At 37.7% G+C, this 26,170-nt stretch overlaps 1 protein-coding gene across 3 annotated transcripts in view; it reads right to left on the bottom strand.

Annotated features, from left to right (window-relative positions):
* Pde1a (phosphodiesterase 1A) overlaps positions 1 to 26,170 on the bottom strand; it is a 313,193-nt gene that overhangs the window by 18,209 nt on the left and 268,814 nt on the right. For all 3 annotated transcript variants that reach the window (XM_033756279.1, XM_033756277.1, XM_033756280.1), the window contains 6 exons: positions 21,945 to 22,070; positions 18,550 to 18,651; positions 18,326 to 18,446; positions 5,839 to 5,920; positions 3,762 to 3,882; positions 2,648 to 2,835 (listed from right to left, as the gene is read on the bottom strand). In XM_033756279.1, coding sequence (XP_033612170.1) covers positions 2,648 to 2,835; positions 3,762 to 3,882; positions 5,839 to 5,920; positions 18,326 to 18,446; positions 18,550 to 18,651; positions 21,945 to 22,070 — 740 coding nt within the window. The remainder of the gene's footprint in view (positions 1 to 2,647; positions 2,836 to 3,761; positions 3,883 to 5,838; positions 5,921 to 18,325; positions 18,447 to 18,549; positions 18,652 to 21,944; positions 22,071 to 26,170) is intronic.

The raw sequence follows: 26,170 nt of genomic DNA, 5'->3' as shown, positions 1-26,170 counted from the left end.
CGTAAGGATAGCTCACATGTCCCAATACCTGGGATTCTCTCCCAAGCCTTGGTGTTAATTAATACTCTGAATCTCTAAGCACCACACCCTGCTTATTTAAGCTTAGGGCAGTTATACACAGAACCATCCATTTTCAGTGTATTTAACACTGGAAATGATGTCAAGTAGTAGAAATCTGACTGGCACTCACTGACTTTAAAACTGATCACTATTTTTGTAGTTGATCACTTTTTAAGTTTTTATTATGAAACAGTCTATTCATTCGGATGGATGTGTGTGTACAGACATGAAGCATTTAGGTTAGGTATAACCATGACAATATAATGAACAGCCATCTAGTGTCTCAGTCTAAGAAATAACATTCTAATCCCTAAATAAATAACCACCCTGCCTCCTAGGGCCATTCTGAACGTTTGCCTCCATAATTCTTTTCTCACTCCAAATACATACAATTTAACCACAAAAAAGGTGAACATTAAAGGCTGATTTTTTGTTTTACTTTTGAAAATTCCCGTGTTAAAAAATACAAACATTCTTTTTCTCATACATGTACTCTAAAACCTATTGTGGCTGAGCCTAGTGGCTCATGCCTGTAATCCCAGTGCTCAGGGGAGGCTGAGGCAGGAGGATCACAAGTTCAAGTCCAGCCTGGGCAATTTAGGTACTTAGTGAGACCCTGTCTCAAAACAAAAATATAAAAAGAGCTGGAATTGTAGCTCCGTGCGAAGGACTGTGTTCCCCAGTACTTAAAACATACCAACTCCCTGTTGTTTTCATGTTCGTTTTTAAAACTCTGTTTAAAAGGCATCTTGCTTTGTCTAAATGGCATCTGCCAATTGTATGTTTTGCTTCACACTATTTGAGTCTTATCTGACCCTATTTGTGCTTATATAAAGTTTATTTTAACAATTGCATGTGGCTATAGAATATGAGCAAACCAGAGTATGTGACTCCCTTTTACTGCCTGCTTTTTAGTTTTCACTTTATTCTGCACTCGTGAACAAGGCTGCTACATATGTCTTGGGCGTGTCTTCCAATATGCTTGAGCTAAAGTCTCTCTATGGTAAAAATAGAGAAGAAAATTATTGGAAAACATGGTATACCTACCTTTTCCTTTTCTTCGAATGTCAAGTTCCTCTGGGGAATAACTACATAGATTCACATACACAATTAATGTATAAGAAAACCAAAATGCCTGACATTATCTTTTCACAGCCAACATTTATTACATTTCTCTTTTTTTCACAGGCCCAAAACATGCTCTAATCATCCTCTCTTTATCCCTCTTTTCACCTAGTTTCACATTTTGTGGAGGGTTGAATATGTATCCGATACTATTCTCGACTGTTCTCTTGATTTCTTACTTCATCTCTACTCAGAGCAGACCCTATCCATTCTACTTGCAAGACAAACGCAGAGCCCAATCTCTTGCGGGTTCTGCCAGACACCCAGGGTTCTCGTCACCATCCTGACGCACCGAGAACCCTCATGACACCTGCCCCACTGTTCCTACTCGGTGGCAATCCCCGTCTTTCTCCTGGATTATTAACAATAGCCCTTTTTCTGGCCTCCTGGGTTATAATTTTGCCTCCCATGCTAAAGAATATCTTCTACTCTGCAGCCAGATAAATATTTTCAAAGCCATTACTCATTTTGCTTCTCAAAATGCTACATGCAGCTTCCTGTTTCCCTTGGGCCAACCCAATGACCTGGCACCACCGTGTTCACTCATCAGGCTGCCCACATGGTCCACAATGCCCACTTCCCTATTCCCTGACTTCCTTGTTTCTTGCGTATCAGAGCAGCTCTACCTCCCAAACAGGCGATGGCCTACCCGTGTCTGGAAATGTATCACCTACCATTCCAGACAGCCTGTGGCTCCCTTTCGGACGTCCTCCACCTATGAATTTAAATTATCACGTGCTCAATGGAGCCTTTCCTGCTCACCTCATTTAAAATCGTAATCCTGCTCCCTGTTGCACGAGAGTAGGATTTTTTTGCCTCCCATTTGAGTATATCTCTAATTCCTAGACTACATCACCTAAGTACAACAAATAATAATTTCAGCGATGACAGCCAACTCACAATACTCACTACTCTAGGTACTTCTGAGCAGATGAGATAAACTAAATTCTCTCACAACAATGTGGTGGGGGATTTCCTGCTCGGGTGACGTGGACAGAAGAACAGCACAAAGTGGGAAAGCATCGACAGAAGCAACTTTTCTATAATACTGAGGGTCCATCAAGGGAACAGAGTCATCTGGCAAGTTTTATTCTTGCAAACGGCAGGACAAGAAGAGCGTGTGACCTTCCCGCCTAGCACTAAAAGAGGTTCGAAAGTATCTGCTCGGAGGCCCAGGAGGTTCCTGGGCCTCAAGGTTTTATCACCGCTTTCTTGACCTGTGCACCCTTCACATCCAGGTCCCCACTGGCCACGGACACCAATCTGCAGGCCACGTGGGCAAACAGAGCAGAGATCCGTTTTATCGGACAAAAGGGCCAGCTTTCTCACGAGTAATCCAAGAGTAGCCAAACTCCCAACGCCACGAACAACTTTAGAAAAGAAAAAAGCAGAGCGGAGGAAACGCAGCACACGGGAGGAGCAGTAGGGGGAGAGGGGGCAGCAAGCGTACACGGCCGCGGACCTTGCACAGCCAGCTCCTTCCAGCGCTCCTTGTTCTGCTGAATGATGCCCATCAGGTTGTTCTTGAAGCTCTCCAGGTCCACGGCGGCCAGCGAGTAGTCCGGGGAGCAGCTGCCGTCGCTCACACAGCCCCTCATATTCGATCGTCTCGCGGAATCGGCGATGTGCAGCCCCACAAGGGTGGCTGAGCTGCGGTCACAGAGAGAGAAGCCCGAAGACCCCAAGGTCATCGATGGCTCAAAAACTTTCAGCGCACTCCAGGGTACGTTTCTTAAAAATTAATTTAAATCTCTCCCATGCCCCCAAGTCCCTCCCCTCCCTATGTACAGAAGTTTTGTTCCATTTTTTTCATTTTCGCTTTTTTCTTGTCCTTCCTTTCTCCCTCTCCCCTCCCTCGTTCTCCTTTCCGTCTGAACACTTTTAACCCATTTCCCAACAAGCACTACGCATTTCAGTCCTTATTCCCGCTTTCACCTTATCACATCAGAGAAACACTGCGGTATTTAAACACTGGTGTCCGATTTATTTTGCCTAGGAGTATGGTCTCAGGGTCCATCCATGTAGTAGAAATGTCTGGAGCTCATCCTTCGTGGCAAAGTAGTAGTCCATTGTAGAAAAAGCCCCCATGTCTTTGTTCAGTGGACGGGCATTTGGACTGTTTCCTAGATTTAGCTATTACAAACTGTGCTGCTATAAACATGGGCATGTGTATATTGCTATGGTATGATGCTTTTAATTCTTTCAAGAAGATACGAAGAAGAGGTATAACTGGGTTTTAGTTTTAGTTTTTTGAGAAATCACCACACTGATTCCCACAATGTTTGTATCAGTCTGCAGCGCTCCCACCAACAGCGGAGAAGGGTTCCTTTCTCCCCACAACCCCTCCAGCATTCGTTATTGGTTGATATTTTTTGACATAGAAGTTCTCAAACAGTGGACATCCATTCTCAATGTCAAAGGCAGATGCAATACAATAAAAAGCCACTAGGTGACAGTACTGCCTAATAATTCTTGCAAGAATGCCCTGGCCAGCTGTAAAACTAAGGATCATCATTAAGTACAAGGTTGTTAAACATCACAGACACGAAAATGATGCAAAAGAAAAAGTATCATACCTGCTTGCTCCATAGTTAGGACTCTCAGCTTTTGAGGCTTCCTCTATAAGAGGAATAACAATTTTCTCTGTGGAGTCTGTCAGAAGAGAAAATGTTGGCTCTACTATGAAATCAATGAAACCTAAAAAACAAAAGCAAAAGCAAAGAGAGCTAAATTCAGGTGTTATAAATTTCTAAATCCTGAATAACTTCCTGAATAATCACTAAGGGATACTGGCGCATTTCTGGAATAGCAAGTATCAGTATTTTAATTCAATGGCACAATTTTTAGAGACCATTTCATTAATGGAAAATAATACATCAAGCTGTGAAGGCGGCACATTTTACTTTGCCAGCTTAAGGACGTCGGCTTTCCGGGTTCATGTTCAGCCTTACACACTGTTGCTAACAACAAATTCAGATCTACCAAAAGGGAATGCATTTCATCTCTCAATGAGAAGGATCATCATCCTTTTAGAAAAGTTCTCATTTGGTTGAATTTTTTTGTTGCCTCAAAAGAAATCTTACCCAAGCTCCAAAGCAACTAAATAATTGTAGTCTGCCACCACCCCCCCAGGCTACAGGAAGGTGACCACTTTTTGTTTTCAGCTCTTTCTGCTCGTGTGTCAGTGTTTCGAATTGCTGTTTATCATTCCCTGGATGTGAAGTGTTTGTTCACAGCGTGTGAGCACACGCTGTCAGGACAGCAGGGAGCAGTAACTTCTCTGGAGACGGTGTCCATCCTGCCACTCCGAGATGGCAGGACTGAAAGACTTTTACATTCGCAGTACTTAGCGGGGCAGGAAAAGATACATAAGAGCAGGGCGCTGCCCTCCGGAGCTTTCAGCGCCCAGCGTTTGGGTAGAGAAGGAGACAACTGACAGCCAGGCAGGTGCTTGCATTCAAGTGTGCGTTGAATGAGACTCTGCCCCGCGGGAACACGAGGGAGCGAGGGAAGGAGAGGCCTTCGGCGGTAATCGCTCTCCACGAAGCATCCACGTGTGAAGATGACCCACCCAGACGCTTGATAAAATTGGCATTGCGAGTAACGGGGCTCCTCATGGTAAATACAGAGGCACATTTCTAGTTAAAAGTAAAACTTCAAAAGTGGGTTTTAATCGATAACTTCACATTAAAGCGATGTCCGTTGTCCATCCAGGGTGTGTTACTTTGAGAGTTGTAAAGGTTTTAAATGCTGGGAAAGCGTAGATGGTCTACTAGCACAGGTGGCAGCAGTTAAATCAGCGCAGCAGGCCTCGGGATGGGGATGTTAAATCCTTCCCAGCGTGCCGCAGGAGAAGCCCTCAGCCTGCCACGTCCATGCTTTCTAAACAATACCAGGCCCAAGGCTGTGGTCTCCAGACAAATAGCTGCCGGAAGTTGGTGCTGAGGGAGACGTTGGGGCCAGCAGCTCTCTGACGCCCCGCAACTTCAAGGTGGATCTGCTGGAGAGTTTGAGGTGGGACAGAAACTTTGTATTTTTTGCTGGTGTAGTTTAGTAATGAAGGTGCTGCTTCAGGGAATGGCTTTTACAGATATTTAAACCTGTGGCACGGCAATCCAGTGTTTTAATAATGAGCTGCCATGGAAATTCCCAGCACAAATACAGATGCGAATGAGTGTGGCTGGAAGCAATATTATTTTGCAAAATTCATGCTGTTAGCTTATCTAGTCATATCGCAAGAACTGTTTTTCCAAAAGAATATGAGCTTGTATGTTAAGCATACTATGGAAACTTACCAATAACAGAATATGAAGGTTAGAATTTTCATTGGACTGTCTTGCATTTAGAGGAGCACATTAAATAATTAGCAACAAAATAAAAAATACAATTCTTCACACCAGAAAAAAGTCATTTATTTTATAAAAGAAAATTATAACAAGAGTAATAATATCGTTGACTAGTGCTACTTTATTGAATTTATTTTGTGAAATTCTTTCAATACTTTTTACTGACCAATACCTTGGTCAGTCTAAAGACAAAATGTATCATGACAATAAAGGGAGGTTTGGCTGGAAGGCTTTGAACAGCATGGTGGGCACATTTAAAACAAAAAAACCACCCCCACGCTCCCTGGCCACCCATCTTCCACATTACCTATTTGTGACTGGGCCACCATCGTCGACTTCCGATCACAGAGTGGGGAAAATGGAAGGCCCAGTTCCGCTTCTTTATCTCCCTGGGGAAAGAGGAGCTCTTCAGAACACGTAGGAGAGGCTAAAATAATGCGCCCCCTACACATAGAAACTTTAAAAGCCGCATCTTCTATCTATTAACAGTCACAGATTTAAATTTATTTTTGTATATAAAAAGTCCAGGTTTCTCTAACTTGTCTTGGATGATCTTTTGAAATCCTTCTGTGGAGGAGGGAGACATGAACATTTTTAACATCTGTCAGCTTTGCTTTATTAATATTATTACAACCCTTTGATCACAAAGAGGCAAACATTTGCTCTTTGGAATTTTCTAGTTACCATAATAATGTCAAATACCGTTGGGCATTTGATAGTCTATAGCGTGGAATTTTCTGTTCCTACTTTTCCTACCAGGTATATCAACAAAGCTTCAGAATCAAGATTGTGAGAAGAGGTGTTTTCAAAGTAAATGGGTAAGAGAATGTTGAAACATCTTTTTAGTCATTATTTTATTAAATCTCTCATAAGAACTAATTAAGACTATCTTCCATAGTCTTACATTCTGCATGTATACTTTTAGTGTATTCCCAGAGAAAATGGAAATGTCGCTTTTTTATTTTTTCCTAAAGTAGATTGAGTATATGTTAAAATCCATTTATGATTGCATTTAACATCATGAAAAGGAACTACATTTTCATCTAAAATTTAGGCAGTTGCTCTTGGCAAAGTTTTATTCTCACAAGATTTATCAAATATTGGCTGTTTCCTTTGTTTATAAGATGATGTGCTAATGAAAGAAAGAGGAAGGCATTTCTGTGATCCTGTCTGTTTCACATGCCTGGCTGTGGGGATAGATGACTTGAGGAGTTTTCTTCCCAGTTATGGGCTGAATACCTTCACGGGATCACGCCTCGTATCAGGCCGTAGCTTAAAAAGGAACACCTGGTCCCCCCGTAGTCTGTTTCCAGTAACATCTGTTGACCCCGTCTTTACATCTTGGCAATGGGCTACTTCAATTTGTTCTGAGATGTTTCTGGATCATTTCATTTGAGCCATGCCTCTAAGTGCATGCAGAAGTTGAAATCAGAAATATTTGGGAAAATCTAAATGTGATCACCGAAGAAGCAGGCAAAGTAGCTATAATCAGGAACACCTTACTGCGTCATGACTTGGAAAAATAGGGAATAAGAGTTGCTCTGCAATGACTCCTCTAATTAATAATATTAGGTTCACTTAGAATTAATATTTATACCCCACTTCAGGGGAGGGGAGATTATTAATGCCATTGGCCTTTGGAGTCAGAAGAAAGAGTCATTTGGATCACTACAGTCCTGAGCATTTTCTCCCTTACGACACCCAGGTGCACCTGTCCAGAACAAATTCTCATCTGTGACCTCCTTTTGTGACCTTGGTCTAATCATTTTAGATGTAAGGTGGTATCCCCTCATGCAATGATCCCTGGGTTATCTGCCATGATTCATGTGAAGCCTAGTGACAATGACTAAAGTTTAGGAAACAGTGATACTTTTAGCCTATAGGAATCATAGCATAACAGCAACAATGTGCCACTGTGTAAATTAAAGGCATGCACAACGCCTAATGCATGTGTCGGATGGCTTTAAAGCACAGCAGAAAGGCATTTATACTTAAGTTAGCATGTAATGGAGAGGACCTGGCTTTTCCCTCCCTGTTTTCTAGCAAGGAATTGACATGACAGGAATTCCACTTGTGAAAGATGAATTTGTCCGCAGTATGAAGGATGCTTGAGGTGAATTCAGGCTGACTCTTGGGGCTCCAATCGGAGCAAAAGCAAGTGTTCGTGTTCCTAATACAGATAAGAGGATTTGATTTTTAAGATGTTAAGAATAATGTGCAATAACATCATTAATAGATTATTATTGAATAATCTCATTAATACTCTAGGTTAAAATATAAAGTTACTGATAAACCTCATGGGATATGTGATATTGAATCTATTTTTTTGGTATCTGAAGACAGAACTGTTTTTCAGTGACTGATTATATGGTTTTATTTATTATGCTGACAATAAGTTACATTTAACTGCTTTTATTGGTCCAGGTGCTGCCGTATGTTATTTTATGGACACAAATTTAATGGGTATATTTTTATACTGCATGGTCCTTTGGTAGAACCAAAAATGATATTATAGGCCTCAAACAGATACTGTGATGATTTACTCTCCATGAACTAAGTTGTATAGAATGCTAGATGACCACATCTTCATGAGTAACTCTGGCATTTGACAGGAATGTATGCAGGGCTAACTTCCTGTACCTGGTGTGGATGACAATGTTCTATTAGCTTCCAGCACTTTACAATTAATGTAGAATATAAAATTTCCACGACTAAGGTGCTTTGAATGCTAAGTGCATGAATTATTCAATGTATTTATAAATATTTCAAGTGTTATTTATTCTTTACCATGAATAAAGGCCATGAGTACAGGGTTAGTAGGGGGCCCTGTAGACTGCAGAGGACGTAGAAACTCAGTAGGGCAACAGGGTGCCACTAAGAGAGGAAGGAAAGATAGATAAAGTTTTGCTCTGAGTATAAATTTGATCAACTTCACAGTTTTCCTTATTCTAATGTTGAATAGGGAATATTTGCTTTCTATCAAGATAAAATCACGGGTAAGAGAACAAGCATTGTAGAAGACAATTTGTTTATATATATATATATTTTGGAGGTTGTGTTATCATTTGGGGGAGCTGCTTCCTGAATGAACGTTAAACTCAGGCCATTAACCAGTGCCACTCGGCCCGGCCCCCAGTCACAGCGCTGCCTTCTAGGAGGTGAGCTTGCAGGGAGGTGAGGCCAGCCAGGCAGAAACACAGCAGCTGGATGTGCACACAGGGCAGGTTGTACCTGTCTCAGCAATTCTTAGGTTCCTACTGAAGGTTTCTTGGTAAGGCCCTGACTAAGCGCTGCTAATTGTTCTGATGCTTTGCTAACCGCGTAAGGCTCTGACAGGCATCAACCAGGTGTCAAGTCCAGTGAATAAACAGCAGTTTTTTTCTCTCTTTTTTTCCATTTCTCAGAAACCAAAACAATTTCTATAGCTTTAAAGATAGGAAGAAGAGGGTGAGATACAGAAATCTTAAGCAGCTTCCTGTATAGCACAAATTTGAGTTGCAGAAGCAATATCAGCCCCATTCAGGAGGCCTCTGCCCACAAGCTTAGGGGCTGTGGGAAAGCTGAGGGGAGAATCTGAGGGACGATGAGTTCTGTGTGGGAGTTTAACTGGGGAAAGGGAAGACACATTAGCTTTGGCCTCTGAACAACTCATTGAAGGAATTCAGGTTATCTAATGTCTTTCCTTCAGTCCTGCTAAAAAGGGGCCCTCCTAAATCCTCAAAAGCCACCAAAGTGATTTAAAATTAATGATTATTGCACTTGGCACATAAACTTTCAGCAAAATTTATGGTATGGTATAATTGTGTTTTATGAGGACTGTACATATTTTACACAATGTTACAACTCGTGTGATTAATATTTATGGCACTTTTATGCCTTTTGAAACTAGAAGCTTTGACTTTTATGCTTTAAGTTATATACTTGCTCATAGCTCTGGTCGTTTGTATTTATATAATTTTGAAGGTTGTAGATATGTCTTTTTGATGTCAGATCATGAGCTGAGAATGGACTAAGTGCTTTTTTAATACTATAAGAACATTTTTTTGAAATAACGTATTTTCTATTACTTTTACTAATATTTAAGAAAATAGACTTGACTGCATTTTATGTAAGATAAAATCACCATTTGGACCTTTCCTTCCAAATAACTTTTGCAATTCTTTCTTCCTGGCTAACAAGGTATTTTATTTATTAATATATGTAGATTTAACCCAAATATAGGTTTTTCATGTGTCACAAGTCAACTACGGGAAGAAGGGAGCAATTAATTTAGTCATCAGGCTCACAGTATAAAATATGAAGAAATTTTTAACTTTGTAAAACATTTAATTGTATTAGCTTCTTATCATGCCCATCAAATGTGTTTTCAGAAGAGAATAGGAAGCAAAACCTGTCTTCCTTTGTTAGTAGCTACTGTCTTGGCTGGTACCACCACTTCCGTCCTCCCTCTGGCCCCTCCCCTCCAATCGCTCCACTTTGGGCCCTTTCTCCGCCAGTCCCTCCACCTCCGGTCCCTGCATCTCGGTTCCTCTCTTCCTATGGATCTGGTCGAAATAGATGGAACCTGCTCCAGATGCACTGCAGTGAGAGGGCAGAGGCAGTTAGATGGCTCTGTTGAAAGCTCTAAGTGAGGGCACTATCTGTATTGATGAATAGCACAAGCTCATTGTGCAAGTGTGTTGGGAGTTGTGGTCTTGCTTCTCCTTCGCCACCAGCTACTTATTCAAGAGCCAGAAATAAGTGTTTCTCACAGCTGCAAATTCTGGATGTAATTCTGGTTTCCTCAGGCAGTATCCTCCCTGGTTTAGAGGATGAACCTAAAGTAGTTACACAAAAGATAGTGTGATATTGGTGAAGTTTAAAAAAGTAATTCCAGTAGCTGAGTCTACACTGGCTTTTTCTCTGGTAGTACATTGTGTTTTAAACATGTTTAGTGTTTACTTAATCCTGTTTCTTGGAAAAATGAAGTTGGAAGACAAAGTAATAAGAAATTGACACGCACGTCAACATAGCCCAAAATTGCTCTGCATTTTTCTAAAATAAGAATTCATAAACACACACACCCTTACATACAAGTTGACAATTTTTACTGTTACTCTAAAAGTTCTAAAAATCAGCTTGGTATTTGGCGTACTTTTTCTGGTATTTTGAATTTATATTCAGTCTCCAGTTTTGTTCAAAATCTATTGAAGGAATTTCAAGCCTAGTGCTATATATTCTGCAGAGAAAGGGAAAGGAGGCTTAATTGGCTACTTTTTGAGCCTCATGATTATCCTAAGAATGCTTTTCAAATTAAAATTTTGCTTTTTGATATTTATGTGTTGCTGTAATGTAAAGGATCTGGACAAAGAAGTCTTTCCAGTTCACTTCTAAGAAATTAACAAGAACACATTTCATGATAAGTGTTTCCCAGGTAACTTTACCTTGGAAAAATGTAAAACTTTTTAGAAAAGGGCAACAAATATTGTCAGTTAATTCACGTTTATCATGGTTTGTATTGTACAAAGCCCTCTTACATTTCTTCTGTCACTTTGCTTTTCATGTATGTGTATGTGTGCATTGGAAGAAGGGATATAGGTAAGAAGGTAAGATTCACCCCAGCACTGCAGCAAAGATGAAAAGCTAGAGCTTACATTTTCTTTTTTTGTTTTGTTTTGTTTTTTTGGTACCGGGGATTGAACTCGGGTCCTTGCACTTGCGAGGTAGGCCACCGAACCGCTGAGCTAAATCCTCAGCCCAAGCTTACATTTTCTTTTCTGAAGCCAAATCCATTTATCAATCTACTTCACATTGTCGGGAATCTTATATTTAATCAATATACATAAAAGACTTGCTTTAACAAGAAAGCTCAGTGGTAGTGATGGTTACTGCCTTCGCATGCAAGAGGCACTGGGTTCAATTCCCATCACTGCAGAAAAAAGAAATACAAAATGTGAGTATGTATTCTATAGCTGAGGGCTATGATGATTGCTGGAGAGACCTCCTTCAATTTACCTCAAAATATCTAGCACAGCCATGGCATCACAAGCCATAATGTTTCAATTCTCAGTGCATTCTGAAAGAAGGAAGGGATATATCTGCAAATTGCTTTATGAAAGGTTCTGTTTCCACTGTGTGAGATGAAAAACCTCAGTTGCCTTGGCTAGATGCATAACAAGAAGGTATCTGTCAATACCGCGGGTTTGACAAAGTGGTAGTTTGACAGATGGTTATGTGCGGATGAACAAAAATGAGAAAACACATGCAAGAATCAGTGCAGCCCTGCCAATTTCTAGGACATCTGTATAGATGCACAGATTCAGTTTAATAGCATATGCCAGATACTTTCAGAGCAATGTATACTCCATGGCTATATTAAACTCCAAAAGCTAAAATATGCGGTTTGGTTAAGAATAAGTAAGGGCACTATGAGATTTATTCAGTTGAAAGCAAGAAAGCATTTTTCCTGCTGGAGTCAATATCATATTTTAAAAGTTGTATAAAGATTAACTTGTTTTGTTTGAAAGTATATTTCTTGGCAGTACAAACTCACTTATTTTGACCTTAACCTCCACATTTTTTGTTTTGCTCTAGATATATCGGAAGGGGATGTAAAAGTCATTGATTTTGAAAAATCCAGAAAGTGAGAACTGATATTTCATTATAAGATTCTATTATTCACAGCTCAAGTGCAAAATAAATTATGATGATCTGAGGGTATTTTCCATTTGGAAGCGATAAGTCAATGCTAGCAACAACAGCTTGATTTTATAATCATCTATTTTCACATACAAGCTTTACTCTCTTTTGAGCTGTGTTTTTCCTTAACGTCACTCAGGCAAAGAGTGTCTATTTCTGGATGTTTTGGAATTACATTCATGCTTGTCATGTCTACCTAGACCCTGGTTAAAAACAAAAAACAAGCAAAACAAACACCTAAAATCTTTCCAAGTACCATAACACTACGCCTCCTATAAGATCTAACTTTTAAAGCTGGGTGTTGTAATCTGTTCATAATGAGATGTGAGGGCCGGGGATTTAGCTTAGTGGTTCTATCACCTGCCTCACAAGTGCAAGGACCGGAGTTTGATCCCTGGTACCAAAAACAACAAAACAAAAAAACAACATAATGAGATATTATCAAACTTCACAGGCCCTGAGGATGAGAGAGGAGTGCTGTAGCCTTAATGAACAATTTAGCTCTACCCCAAAATTCAAATGGCAAAAATCACTGCATCTTAGAAGCTTTGTTATTTGTATCAGTTACCTTTCCAGAATATTCAAGAATATAGTGATGAACTTCAAAAAAATAAAATCTTGATTTCTTTGAATTCATTACTCTGTCAGGTATTCTTTGCTTTGAAATCAGTGAGAATAAAACAATAATATGGTCATGATTGTATTTGGAGATCTAACAGTAATTTTCAAGAGTCTCTGGTATTTATCAGAAATTGTTAACAGTATGTTTTATTTGGGTTTTTAAAAATTTAGGTCATTGGTGAGGTAGCCATATTCTTATTTTTAAATTTTTTTTTCCTCATTGAGTTTATTGGTACATTTTGAGTATACAGTTCTATTACATTCATCATTGGGATCTTGTACCTTTATTTTCTGATTATTTTTAAAACTGAGGAAAACTTAAGTGTAAATTTGAAGTTTATAATCATGAGCACTCTTTGTAAGACTTATCAAGATGTAGATCCTCATTGCTAAAGTTCACTTAACATCTCTCAAGAAATCCTACCCTCTGTAGGAGCCTACTATTCTGACTTTGATCACCAAAAATAAACTTTGCCAGTTTTTGAACTGCAGATGAATGGAATAATAATATGCATCTTTGAAATTCATCATTAATAGCGTATTTCTCACTGTTGTGTGATATTTCATTGTATGACTAGACCAAAATTTATCTATACATTGCTATTTTTGATGGATATTTAGACTATTTCCTACATTGGGTTATTATAAATAACAGTTGTTACTATTCCTATGTGACATTTGATGAACATATGCACTACTTTATCTCAGTTATACACCTAGGCATGGAAATGCTGGGGGATTAAAGAATATTAAGTCTAATTATAATAGATGCTATAAGTCTTTCTACAATGGTGATTTATATTTTCACCAGTGATGGATGGCACTTCTAGTTTTTCCACGTTCTTGGTAATGCATAATATTGGCAGACTTTCTAATTCTAGCCTGTGTTGGTGAGATGTAGTGGTCTCTCATTTGTAATTCTTTAATAAAGAAACATAAGCATACTTATATGTGAATTTTCTCCTACAAAGTGTCTCTTTAAACTAGCCAGGTTATTTCCCTTATTTTTATGCATTCCTTATCCAAGCAGAACACAGTTCTTGGACCTATTTGTAGTAATATAAACATTTTCTCTCAGTCTATGGTTTATCTTAATGGTATCATTGGAAAAACAGAAGTTTTGTATTTTGCTGTTGTCCACTGGGTATTTTTCCCTTTTATAGGTAATATTTTCTATGCCTTCATCTTCCAGATAAGGGATACTCTTATGTGTTTTCTTTTGAGAGCTTTCTCATTTTACGATCTATGTTAAGCCCATGGTGTATCTTGCAGTGTTTGTGTGTGTGTGTGTGTGTGTGTGTGTGTGTAAGATTTTGGTAGAGAAAAAGTTTCCTTTTCTTCTTGTACATTTAATAATTGTTGTTCCACTCCCACTTATGGACTTTTCCCACTTAGTCGTGTTGTTGTTACCTTTGGAGAAAAATCACATAAGCTTATGTGCATGGTTCTATTTCTGGAAATCTTCATTCTCTTTTCCTTATCTATTTGCCTATCTCGGTCCCATTGTTATTCTGCCTTGGTTACTGCAGCTTTGTACTAACTCAGGTAGTAAAAAAGTATGAGCTTTCCAACTTTCTTGGTCTTTTCAAAACTGTTTGGGCTAATTTAGATTCTTACATTCCTGTCTATTATTATAGCTATGCAGAAGCCTATTACAGTTTTTGTTATGTTAAACTGACATCTTAGCAACATTGAGTACTTCGATCCATTATTATGGCTTCTCTCCCATTTATATGGGGCTTTAATTTTCTTTCAACAATATTTTGTGAGTTTTGTATCCAGAGATTTTGTATGCACTTAAATATAGTCACTCCAATTTTATTAACATGTCATCATAAATAATGTTTTTTAGATTGAATTTTTGAATTTTTGCTGCCAGCATATAGAAATACAATTCCCTCAAATTTACTTGATAGTTCTAGTAACTTTTTGTGAATCCCTCAAAGTGTTAAATGTTGATGCTCATGCTTCTGCAAATAAGGGTTGTTTTATTTAATTTTGTCTGGTCCATTCATTATTTCCTTTTAGCATCTTATTGCAATGGGTAAATCTTCAATGCAATATTGAATCGAAGTGGTTATATTAGATATCCTCATCTTAGCATAAAAGTATTCAGTATTTCACCATGTAATGCTGCAGACCCTTTTCCAAGTTGTAAATGATTTCCCATTTCTACTTTGCTAAGAGTTCTCATAACTAGTGTGGGTTAAATTTTGTCAAATGCACTCTGTATATCCACTGATATGATATGGGTTTTCCTTTTAACATGGGGAATCGCTTTAATTGAATTCTGAATACACACACACAAGCCATGATATGCATTCTTTTATTATATGGCTAGGTTTGACTTGCTAATATTTTAAGGTTTTTTCCATCTAGTGCCATGTCAGATATAGTGTGTAATTTTTCTTACTTGAAAAGACTTTGTCAGGTTTTGTGAGGGGTTATGCTGCAAAATTTCTCTTACTCTGTTAAAAAAAATTGTATAAGACTAGAATTATTTATCCCTGGAACCTTTGAAGAGTAATGGGGTCTGAAATCAGAAATAAGGTGAAACCACCTGAGCATGGAAGTTTCCTCATGGGAAAAGTTATATTAAAAATTGAAGATATACTCCTAAGTGAAATAAATAAGTCACACATGTGTAAATACCGAATAGTTTCCCTGGTGTGAATAATCTGCAATAATACATAAGATCCTAATAAGATTACTGACATTTAGAAAATGGGAAGAAAGGAGCTAAAGGTGTAGGGAAGGTGGGATGGGTAGGGAAAGGGTAGTAAGGGAAAAGAAAAAAATGTGAGATAATGAAAAGATGGAAATAAAGTGTTTGTAGATGGGAAGGGGAGGAGGGGGTGAAGGGAGGGCAGGGGTAAGGGGAAAAAATGAGAATCAAGACTTGTCATGTAGAGATACAAGATCCCAACAATGAATGTAACTGTACTGTACCCTTAAAATGTACCAATAAACTCAAAGCTGGAAAAAAATTCAATTTTAAAGGGTCAGGGATTTAATTCAGTGGTATTGCCACCTGCCTTACAAGTGCAAGGTCCCCAGTTCGATCCCTGGTACCCCCCTAAAAAAATCAATTTAAAAAAATTGATATATGAATATTCAGATAATGATTTTTTTCTGATGTCTGTTTCAGTAATTTATCTTTCAGAGAATTTGACAATTGTATCTATATGGTCAATTTTGTTGGCATACATTGCGCCCAATATTTTTAACCTTTTGACATATGTAAGATTTATAATGATTTTCCTCTTCCATTTGTAATTTTCCTCTTTGATACTGCAAGTAATTTCATTACTTTTTCAGAGAATCAAGTGCTAGCTTTACTAACTTTAGCTATGTTTGTCCTTGCTCTATTTCACTGATACTTGCCTTTATATTTATTGACTTCTCCCTATCAATACATTATGGTTCGATTTCCTTAATTTCACTCAGATTCTTAAAATAGAAACATAGATGACTTCATTTTATGTCTTTGTTCTTTTCTAATAAGGAAAATATTTGAAGCTATAAAATTACCTCAAAACACTGCTTTAGTTGTATGTAACAAACTTTCCTGTGATCACTCAATGCAAAAAATTCTTAACCTGACAAAAATCATTTTCTCTCTTCATATGTTTGTTTCTTCATCTTCAACATGAAAGATTCTTGTTAAGAGATTTATAAGATCCCTTTACATGTATATTTCCTGATTATTGATTGGTTGAATATCTAAAACTATATATTTTTTTTTATTTTTTGGTACCGGGGATCGAACTTGGGACCTTGCACTTGCAAGGCAGGCAGTGGAACCACTGAGCTAAATCCCCAGCCCTAAAACTATAATTTTTAATTTTCCATGGCAGATAATTACTTATCAAATTTGATAGACCTTAACATTTGTTATATTTTAAGTTCATTAAATGATCAAAATATTTTCAAAACTTTTTATTTTGAAGATAACTGAATTTGGTGTTGATACTCTGTAACTTTCTTAAAAACAGCAATGCTATTGAATGTGAATTATATCCATTAACAATAGAAAATGAAAGCCAGAGTCCTCAAAATATAAACATTACAGGGCTGGAGTTGTAGCTCAGTGGCTGAGTGATTGTTTACTATGCCTGAGACCCTGGGTCCAATCCCCAGCACCACAACAAACAAACAAAAAATATAGACATATATTTGGTGTTTGTGTCCCCAGAATGACTATAAACTCAACAAACATTCTAAATTTAAAAATAAAAACATGTTGAGAAATGAAATAATCTCTGAAGAAGCATCTCTGAAGAAGGCCTGTGGTATGATAATTTTGTAGATTCTTATCTCTCCTTCCTACTACAGAGCTTCCAAAAGCACGTGGAATTTCCTGAGAGACCCCCTCATTAGCTGTAGGATGGGGGCTTCTCACCAGGAAGACCAATTCCATGATTGGAGAATTGGAACTTGGGACCAGTCTGACGCCCTACGAGAAGAGGAAGACTGGTGTTTGAGTTCAGTCACATGGAAAATAACTTAATCGCATCCATGTATTGAAATCCTGATTAAAAACTCCAGACACAGAAGCTGTATAGAGCTGCTGGTCGACGAACACACCAATGAGCTGGGATCCCGACAGCCCTACTGCACCTGAAGAGGCATGGGGCTTCACGTTGGGACCTGCCCAGGTCTCTCTCTAAGCACCACTTGGACACTTACTGGGTTCAGAATCAATATCTGCTTATTATTGTTTTATAATAAGACTGTAAGGGCAGTATTTCCTAGGTTCTGTGGTTTGTGCAGAAATTATCAAATGTAGGATCAGTTGTAAGAAGCCCTGAATCTGTAGCTGACGGTGTGCTACAGCCCTCGGGTTACAGTCCAAAGCAGAGCCAGTCCGTGGGAGACTGAGCCTTTCACGTTTGGGCTTTGATGCTACCTTTGAGTGGGTAGCGTCACGTGAATAAGATGGTTCCCCAGGCAGAATGCAAGGATGGTTCACAGAACAGGGGCACTGCACAGGAAACGAGGAAAGCACTTGCAGCACAGAACACTGACCATTCTCCAGTTCCCAGTTTGTTTTCTCAATATCAGTACTTCGTGGTTGCTGTTATGTTTGAGCTAAGCTAAACCCGGATTTGTTATCCTCTGCTGAACTCTGTGCAAATGGACTAAATTTTGAGCAGCAGGATGTACACAGAAGTGTCAAAGCCCTCACCTTGCCCTTTCATCATGAAAGCCACTTATTGCTTCTGCTCTGACCTCTTGGTAGCAGACAGCAATTCTGATCTGCTTATTTCCTTTCTTTCCTGGCATTGAAATCCAAAATGTGGTTCTCTTAAAAAGATCTATTACATTGCATAGGTTTACTTAATACATTTATCTAAAAGATTAATAAATTCTCTCCCAAAACTGCCACCCATGTGTTGGTAAGGGTCACCAGCTCTGGATCCTGTAAAGAAGGGGTGTACGTCATTATGCACGATCACGTGTCCGAAAGCATTTGCATAGTGTGAAAGGGGCACCTGTAGGAAAAACTCCTCCATGAGGGCCGTGGTCCACCTGTAATGCAGCTTCCAGGACTTGGCTGGGTGGCTGATGTCTGCCGCATGGAGGATCAGAGACATGGTCTTGGCTCTGTCAAGCCTGCCAAAGCAAGAACACGTCCAGATTATCAGGACAATAATTAATTTGTATTTGCTGAGTCCAAGGCCATAGAACTTCACTGTGACAAAAGAAAATAACCTACCCTTCAGGCTGCTGCAAACTGTTCCTTATATTTTTAATCTGCTGAAAGTGTCCGGACATATCTGTAGATAATACCATTTCAATCACTAAGTTCCGAAGATCCCTGCAGAGGCATCAAAGGGGAAAAGATGACATTTGGCCCTTTCTTGGTCCAGATTAGAAAATTTCTATGAATATCTCTGATCACATTGTATTTTTCCTAATGGATATGAACACAGAAGGTGCTAGTTTGTAAATGGAAAAGTGCTCACAAAAATTAAACAGTATTTCACCATGGACCCTTATGGATTTCAGAAGTTTCCAGCTGAGTAATCTGTGAATGATGCTGTTTAACATGCCCTGAAGAACAAGTATCCTTTCTTACCCCACAACCCTTCTTCCCAACTTACAATTCCTGCCTTATTTTTCCAACAGAAAGTATCCTTGACCATTTTCAAAAGACACTAAATGTGTTGTAAACGTCTTTCATTTAGTATATGTTTGTAATATATAGTAGTTGTGTTCATTTTGGGAAATTGATGAACACTTTGGAAGAAAAATATGTAGCTCAGTGGGGATTCAGAGCACTTTAGATCCATAGGGTCAACAAACAGGCTGAAAGTCTCTGGAAAAGAGGGGCATGGATTCTCAAAATACCCCTTGCTCCTTCATCACTTTGCCTCTTTTAAATATAATTACTATTAATAACACCAATACTATTTATCCAGGATTCATTCAGTCCAGGCACTGACCTAGGACTGTGCTGCAGTTGCTCTGTCTGAACATTTAAAGCCGGATTCTCCTAACAGCCCTATTTCCCATCACAGAAAACAGAGTTGTTAGCTTCTCCCAGAGCTGGTACACAGCTGACATAGGCTTCAGTCCAAGATTTTCCACTCCCAGAACTGGCAGCTGGATGACTACTGCATCATCCTCCCATCCTAGCAGCCCTGCAGAAGCCCAGGTGCCAAAGTGAGTGGGATTCTTTGTTTCAGCTTTTGGGACCTGACCTTGTCTAAACCAGAAGCACTGGTGTTATGGAAATTTTCAAGTAAGACGCTAAATATGGTGGCTGTACCACCAAGCTGATGCATGAATAATTTATTCTCACATGAAAGAGAAAATAAACCATCCCACCCAAAGTGTACATTAATTACAATTAATTCATTGTTAATTCAGTAGCAATAGGTAAAATGTCACTTACACAGGAAACCATATTTTATTTTTAGTCTGCAGTGTGGCCAAAGAAAGTAAGCTAAATCAATGTGTGGAATAAATTTAAATCATGATTTAGTGTCCAAGATAATTTACTATAAGCGTGGTCAGAAGGTCTAAAAAATACACATACAAATTAAAGTTTGTTGTTGTAAACTATGGGTATTCAGATTCAATGTGACTTTTAGAGCCATGGGAAATCAAATTCTCCTACAATTATAATATTAGATAGCTTGCCTAGAATGCTTAACCCAACTATTAATACAAAGAAAGCTATTAAAGGTGGTTAATAAAATTATTTTAATTACATTTTGCCCTGAAATTATGGTAAGATACATACTAGAATTGCAACTAAACAAACTGTTGTTAACTAAGGAGAATGAGACTAAAATTTTATAAAATCTATAGAACCTAATGTACTGTACTTTGTGCATAAGCAATCAACAATTGCCAGATAGTATATCAATAAAATAGGCACAATAGTATGTAAGGGGAATATTATCTAGGATTATTTTCTTGCCAAATTTTTTGCACTAATATATTCTTACTAAAGCTAACAAGAAATAGATACACAGGCAGAAAATCTACAAGTTTTTAAGATAAAATATCCATGTTTTAATTGTCAGTGAAATGTTATCAAGGCTTTAGAAGCAAATAGATCTTTATTAAGTTTTAAGGAAATGTTCACTCTATTTTATAGCTTATATGGTATGTACACTACTTGCTAATTCTGTAGAAACATTAAATTAGGATGACTGAGAAGTTACTAAAGAGTAATTTACAGCAATAAATTATTAGACTAACGTTTGTGAAATATAAAATGTAGGAAGTGAAATCACACTGAAATAGCGAGAAATTCAGCTATAAGAGGTTAATCCAAAGCAATAGCAACAAAATTAATATGAAAAGTATTACCTCTGATGTTGAGAATCACTGATGAGAAATTAATAATCTACGTGTAAATAAACCCTCTCAGGTCTTGGGAAATAGATCCAGGCGTTGTCTGCTTCTACCTTAGCCCCTGTGGTCTCCATGTAGCTGAGCAGTGACACTTTAAATCCTTTTACAATTAAATCCTGGCCTTCCTAGGCTAGAAATCCTCCTCAGAGTAAATGAAAGGCCTTAACTGGATCCCAAACAAGTGCCTTTTCCCCCACCTTACAGCACTTTCTACGGATATGAAAATGAGCTCATGTTTCTGAAACTGCCCTATAAATACCAGGAAGCAGTGGAAATTTAAAACTGTAACCATGGGAAATTAAGGGTTGTTTTGAACTGATTGTACCTTTTTTAGTTTTGTTATTATGTTTTTTATTTTTAAAAGACATTCCTTGATTCCATGTAACTTGGGCTCATTTCTTTTTAACTGGCTAAGGAAAAAAAAACGAAAAACTTTTGATACCTATATTTGAGTGGGAATCTTTTCCAGGCCACTTTACTACAACAAGATCTTTGTTAAACATAACACAAAATTTATTTTGTTTAAAAAAGTATAATATAGATTATTAGGGACATCCTTACATTGAAAAGATTTTATGCTTATCTGAGATTCATATTTAACTGAGCATCATTTACTTTTGCTAAATGAAGGAAATGATGACAACTACAGGCTAAAAAGAAAGGAAAAAGGGTTATATGGACTAGAAGTAGTAGGTCTGTTTTTCCTTACATAGCAATGAGCACCACCAGACTATGTAATTTCTTAAATTGATCCTTGGAGAAGCATGCAAGATTTCCCTCCACACTTGGCCCTCTTTCATACAGTTCTGAATTGTTGTCCCAAACAGTTGAAATTATTTTCTTAAAAAAGCTACATCCCACATATAGAAAAATAATGCAGGAAGGAATAAACATGATGCTAAAATTTTGAATTTACTTAAGAGCACGTATTGGTACACGCTGGTACAAATTGGTATACTGCAGACAGAATATAATTCTGTTTTGTACTTACTGTGTGCTGTGTGGTTTCACACTTGAGCATGGATGTTGAATTGCCCTGAAAACATTTCAGACCCATCAAGCCCAGTGAGGCTCCTGAACAAAGGCTTCTAGGTACTAATCCTTCTTGGAGTCATCCAGTCAACAGTGATCAAGTTTGTAGATCGTCAAGGCGTGGCATTTCTTCTGCTTTCTTTGCTTTAAGTCACTTCATTTTTCCTGTCTCTGAAATTAAATTTCCCTTAGGTTTCCTCTGAAACTCACCTCCAGTCATCTTTGGATAAATTTATCAAGATATTCATCTCTTCTTCTTGCATAAGGCGATAAGCCGCACTCACGTGATGATTCTCAAGGACAGAGCGATCGTTGTACAAAATGGCAACATCTGATCTAAGAATTAAAAACAAAATCCCCAGCAGAGGATTTGGTGAGATTTCATGAGAATAAAAGACACTCAAATGTCAAGTCATTTCACCAGTTAAAATCCTATAACTGAGCATGTACAATTATGGAAGTTGTTTCTTTTCTGAATGTATATGCTTAAGTTTCATAGAGATTTTAAGTTTTAGAGCAATTCTAGGTTCAGAGAAAAATTGCAGAATGTTCAGAAATTTCCTATACACTTTCTGCCTCCACACATGTATAACCTCCCCCGTTTCCCACATCTCCTACAGAAAGGTATTTTTGTTACAATTGATGAAACTGACACATCATTACCACCCATTGCCTGGGGTTGAACATTTTTGGGTTTGAATAAAATGTATAATGACATATGGGTACCATTAGAGTATCATAGAGGGTAGTTTTATTCCCTGAAAACACCTCTGTGTTCAGCCTGTTCATCTTTTTTGCCCCCAGTACTTGGTAACAACTGATCTTTTTGTTGCCTCTACAATTTCACTTTCTCCAAAATTCCATACAGTTTGAATTGTATAGTTTGTTGTGTTTGTTGTGCTCCTTTCATTTGCTAATATGCATTGAAGTTTCCTGCATGTCTTTTTAGGGCTTGGCAGCTCACCTCTTAATAATAGCGACTAATGTTGTATTGCCAGATTATACCACAGTTTATTCATGCGCCTATGGTGGAAAATCTTGGTTGTCTCTAAATATTGACAATTATGAAGCTTCTGTAAACATCTGCATGCAGGGTTTTGTTTGGGCATAAGTTTCCAACTTCTTGAGGTAAATGCTCAGAATGTAATTCCTGAGTCATCTGTTAAGAGCAGATTCAGTTGTGTAAGAAATTGTAAAAATGTCTTTCAGAAGGGGTAGTTCCCGTTTTGGGTTTCAATGGCGATAAATGAGAGTTCCTGTTGTTTCGCGTCCTCCTCGGCCTTTGGTCTTGCCAGTGTTCTGGATTTTGGCCATTCCCATGGACATGTAGCAGCATATCTCCGTTCCAATCTCCATCTCCCCACAGGCAAATGGTGTCCAGCATCTGTCACATGATTTTATGCTATCTCTAGATCTTATTTACTGAGATACTTGACAAAATCTTTGGCTCTTGCTCTAATCAAGTTGATTTCTTATTGTTAAATTCTAGACATTATTTCTATATTTGAATATGGTCATTTATTAGATATGTCCTTGGCAAATATTTTCTACCAGTCTGGGTTATATTTTCATTCTCTTAACGGTATCTTTGGCAGGGTTTGAATTTTTTATTTAAGTGAAATCTAGCTTTTCTTTTCCTTTGTGAATTGTACCTTTGGTGCTATATTTAGAGTCATTACTAACCCCAAGGTCAGCTAGATGTTTTCCTGTGTTATCTTCTAAGAATCTTACAGTTTTGTGTTTTATATTTAGGTTTATGATCCATTTCAAGTTAATATTGGGAAGGTCTGTGTCTCAGCATATTTTGTAATGCTGAAACATAATACTTGAGAATGAGTAATTTATTTATAAAGAACAAGAATCTTATTTCGCATAGTTCTGAAGGCTGGGATGTCCAAGGTAAAGACAGTGTCACATGGTAAGTGGAGTCTTGTTGCATTATCACATGGCAGAAATCATTGAATGGTGGGAAAGCATGAAGTCCAAGACAACAAACCCACTCCCAAGAGCCTTTTGATAATGGTGTTAATCTGTTCGTAAGGATGGAGCTGTTATAACCTACATGCCTCCCATTAATCTTCACCTTTCCCAACTATTGCATGAGGGATTAAGCTTCCAATGCATCGTTTCTTGGAGACATATTTAGATGAGATTGGGCACATTCAGGGTGGTATGGCCAAAGACTTGAAGACACATTGAAACCATACAGGCTGTGACTAGAATTTTGGCACATGGATGACCAATTTTTCCAGTACTATTTTCGAAAGGATTATCTTTGCCCTCTTTTAATGCCTAAATGTTTATGTGCTCACTTCTGGGCTTTGTATTCTCTTTATCAATTTGTCTATTCTTTCACTGATATCTCACTGTCTGGTTGCTGCAACTTTGTAATTAATCTTTAAGCCATGTGGTATCAGCCTTTCAACTTTTTTTCCTTTGTTATTGTACCAGAAATTCTGGGTATTTTACTTCTCCGTATAAACTTTTCCTGAAAATATACACAGTTAACTTGCAGAGATTTTAATTAGGATTTTGTTAAATCTATAGGTCAAGTTGACAGGGAATGACATTTTGACAAGATTGAGTCATTGTACCCATGAATGTGGGTCACCTAGTATTTCTTTCATTAGAGTTTTGAAGTTTTCCTCATATAGGTTTCTATATATTTTGTTACATTTGTACCTACTATTTCAGTTTGAGGGTGCTAATACAAACGCTACTATTTTCAACTTAAAATTCCACTTTTATATAGCTGGTGTATAAAAAAGCAAGAGACTCAGAATAGACCATTGTCTATTACTCTTGTACCCTGCAATCTTGCTGTAATGAATTTCTAGTTCCAGGATTTATTTTTTGTTGTTATTGATGATGTTGTTTTTTGGTGTTGTTTTTTTTTTTTTCTTTTTTTTTTTGGTTAATTCTTTCATATTTTCTAGCATAAACAGCCATATCATGCAAACAATGATAGATTTTTTTTTCTTCTTTCCAAATCTTCATTTCCTTCCTTTGCTTATTGCACTACTTAGGGCATCCATTATGTTGTTAAAAGTCAATGGTGACAAGAAAACATCCTGGCCCTTTTCTTGATCTTAATGAGAAAGGCTCCAAGTTTCTTACCATTGTATATGATGTTAGTTGTAGGTTTGTAGATTGTTTTTTTTTCTGATCTATTTATTTATATTTTTAATTGTTAGATAAAATTGTATATATTTGTCATGAACAATATGATGTTTTGAAATACATACACATCATAGCACCTAGTTATTTTTATGGTGAAAACATTTAAAATCTATTTTCTAAGCAATTTGCAAGAACTCAATCCATTGTTACTAACTGTAGTCATCATGCTGTAAAACAGACCTCTTTGAAATTACTCCTTCTACCTGAAAGATTGCATCTTTTGGTCAGAATCTACCTAATTGTGCTCTCCCCACCCCTGCCTCTAATCCTGGTAGCCACTATTCTATGCTAGGAAGTATTCTTTAGTAAGTAGAAGATGTTTCGCTCTATTCCTAGCTCACTGAGTAAGTGTTAGATTTTATCAAATGCTTGTTCTGTTTCTACTGACATGATCATATAACTTTTCTTCTTTAAGCTGCTAGGGTGATGGGTCATATTAATTGCATTTCAAATGATGAACCAGGCTTACATACCTGGAGTAATTCCCACTTGGATATGGTGGGTTTAGATATGTTTATGTCTTTTCCTTTCAGTTTATAATCCAAATACCTGTGAAATATTCTAAGTATGACAAAAGAAAATAATCCTGATTCAATCTGTGCATGAATAAGCCCCTTCGTACCTTATGTAGGTAGTTGACTGACTTAGGGAGATCTTGCCTCAAAACAAACAAACAAAAATATCTGGAGTTGTAGCTCAGTGCAAAGGCACTGGGTTCAACCCCTAGTAGGGGGGTGGGGGCTGTTTCAGGTTTACAATGGATAGAGACATGGTTATAACTTAGTGCTCCACCTGCCATTGATTTTTTTTTTTAACTGAAGAGTAGGCAAGGAAAAAACAAACAAACAAACAAACAAAAAATGGCCAGTAGAACAAACTGGGTAGCTATGTATATGTTACTATACTTTATTATTGCAACTGTTTTACTATCTATATCCACAATATTATATCATATACCATATATATATATGTATTGCTACAAGCATTCTACTCAAGATCTGTAACTGATAGTCCACCAGATAAACCCCACTTTACTATTAATCCAACATAAGAAATGATCAATTAGGCAGTAGAATAACTACTGTCTTTTGTTTCCGACACTATGATAAAGGTGAAAAATTATGTATTTAGCTAATCATGCATATCTCTGATGTAGATTTTTGTTTTCAGTTTACTCAGTTAAGGCATAAAAACCCTTCATCATGAATTTTAACTCAATATAGAGAAAACTGATTTGGAAAAGTATATATATATAT

The sequence above is a fragment of the Fukomys damarensis genome, unplaced genomic scaffold (genome assembly GCF_012274545.1).
Source record: "Fukomys damarensis isolate Sample0158 unplaced genomic scaffold, DMR_v1.0_HiC HiC_scaffold_26, whole genome shotgun sequence".
Lineage (NCBI taxonomy): Eukaryota > Metazoa > Chordata > Mammalia > Rodentia > Bathyergidae > Fukomys > Fukomys damarensis.
Note: the sequence above shows the minus strand (reverse complement) of the source record. Positions and strands in the feature narration are given on the sequence as shown.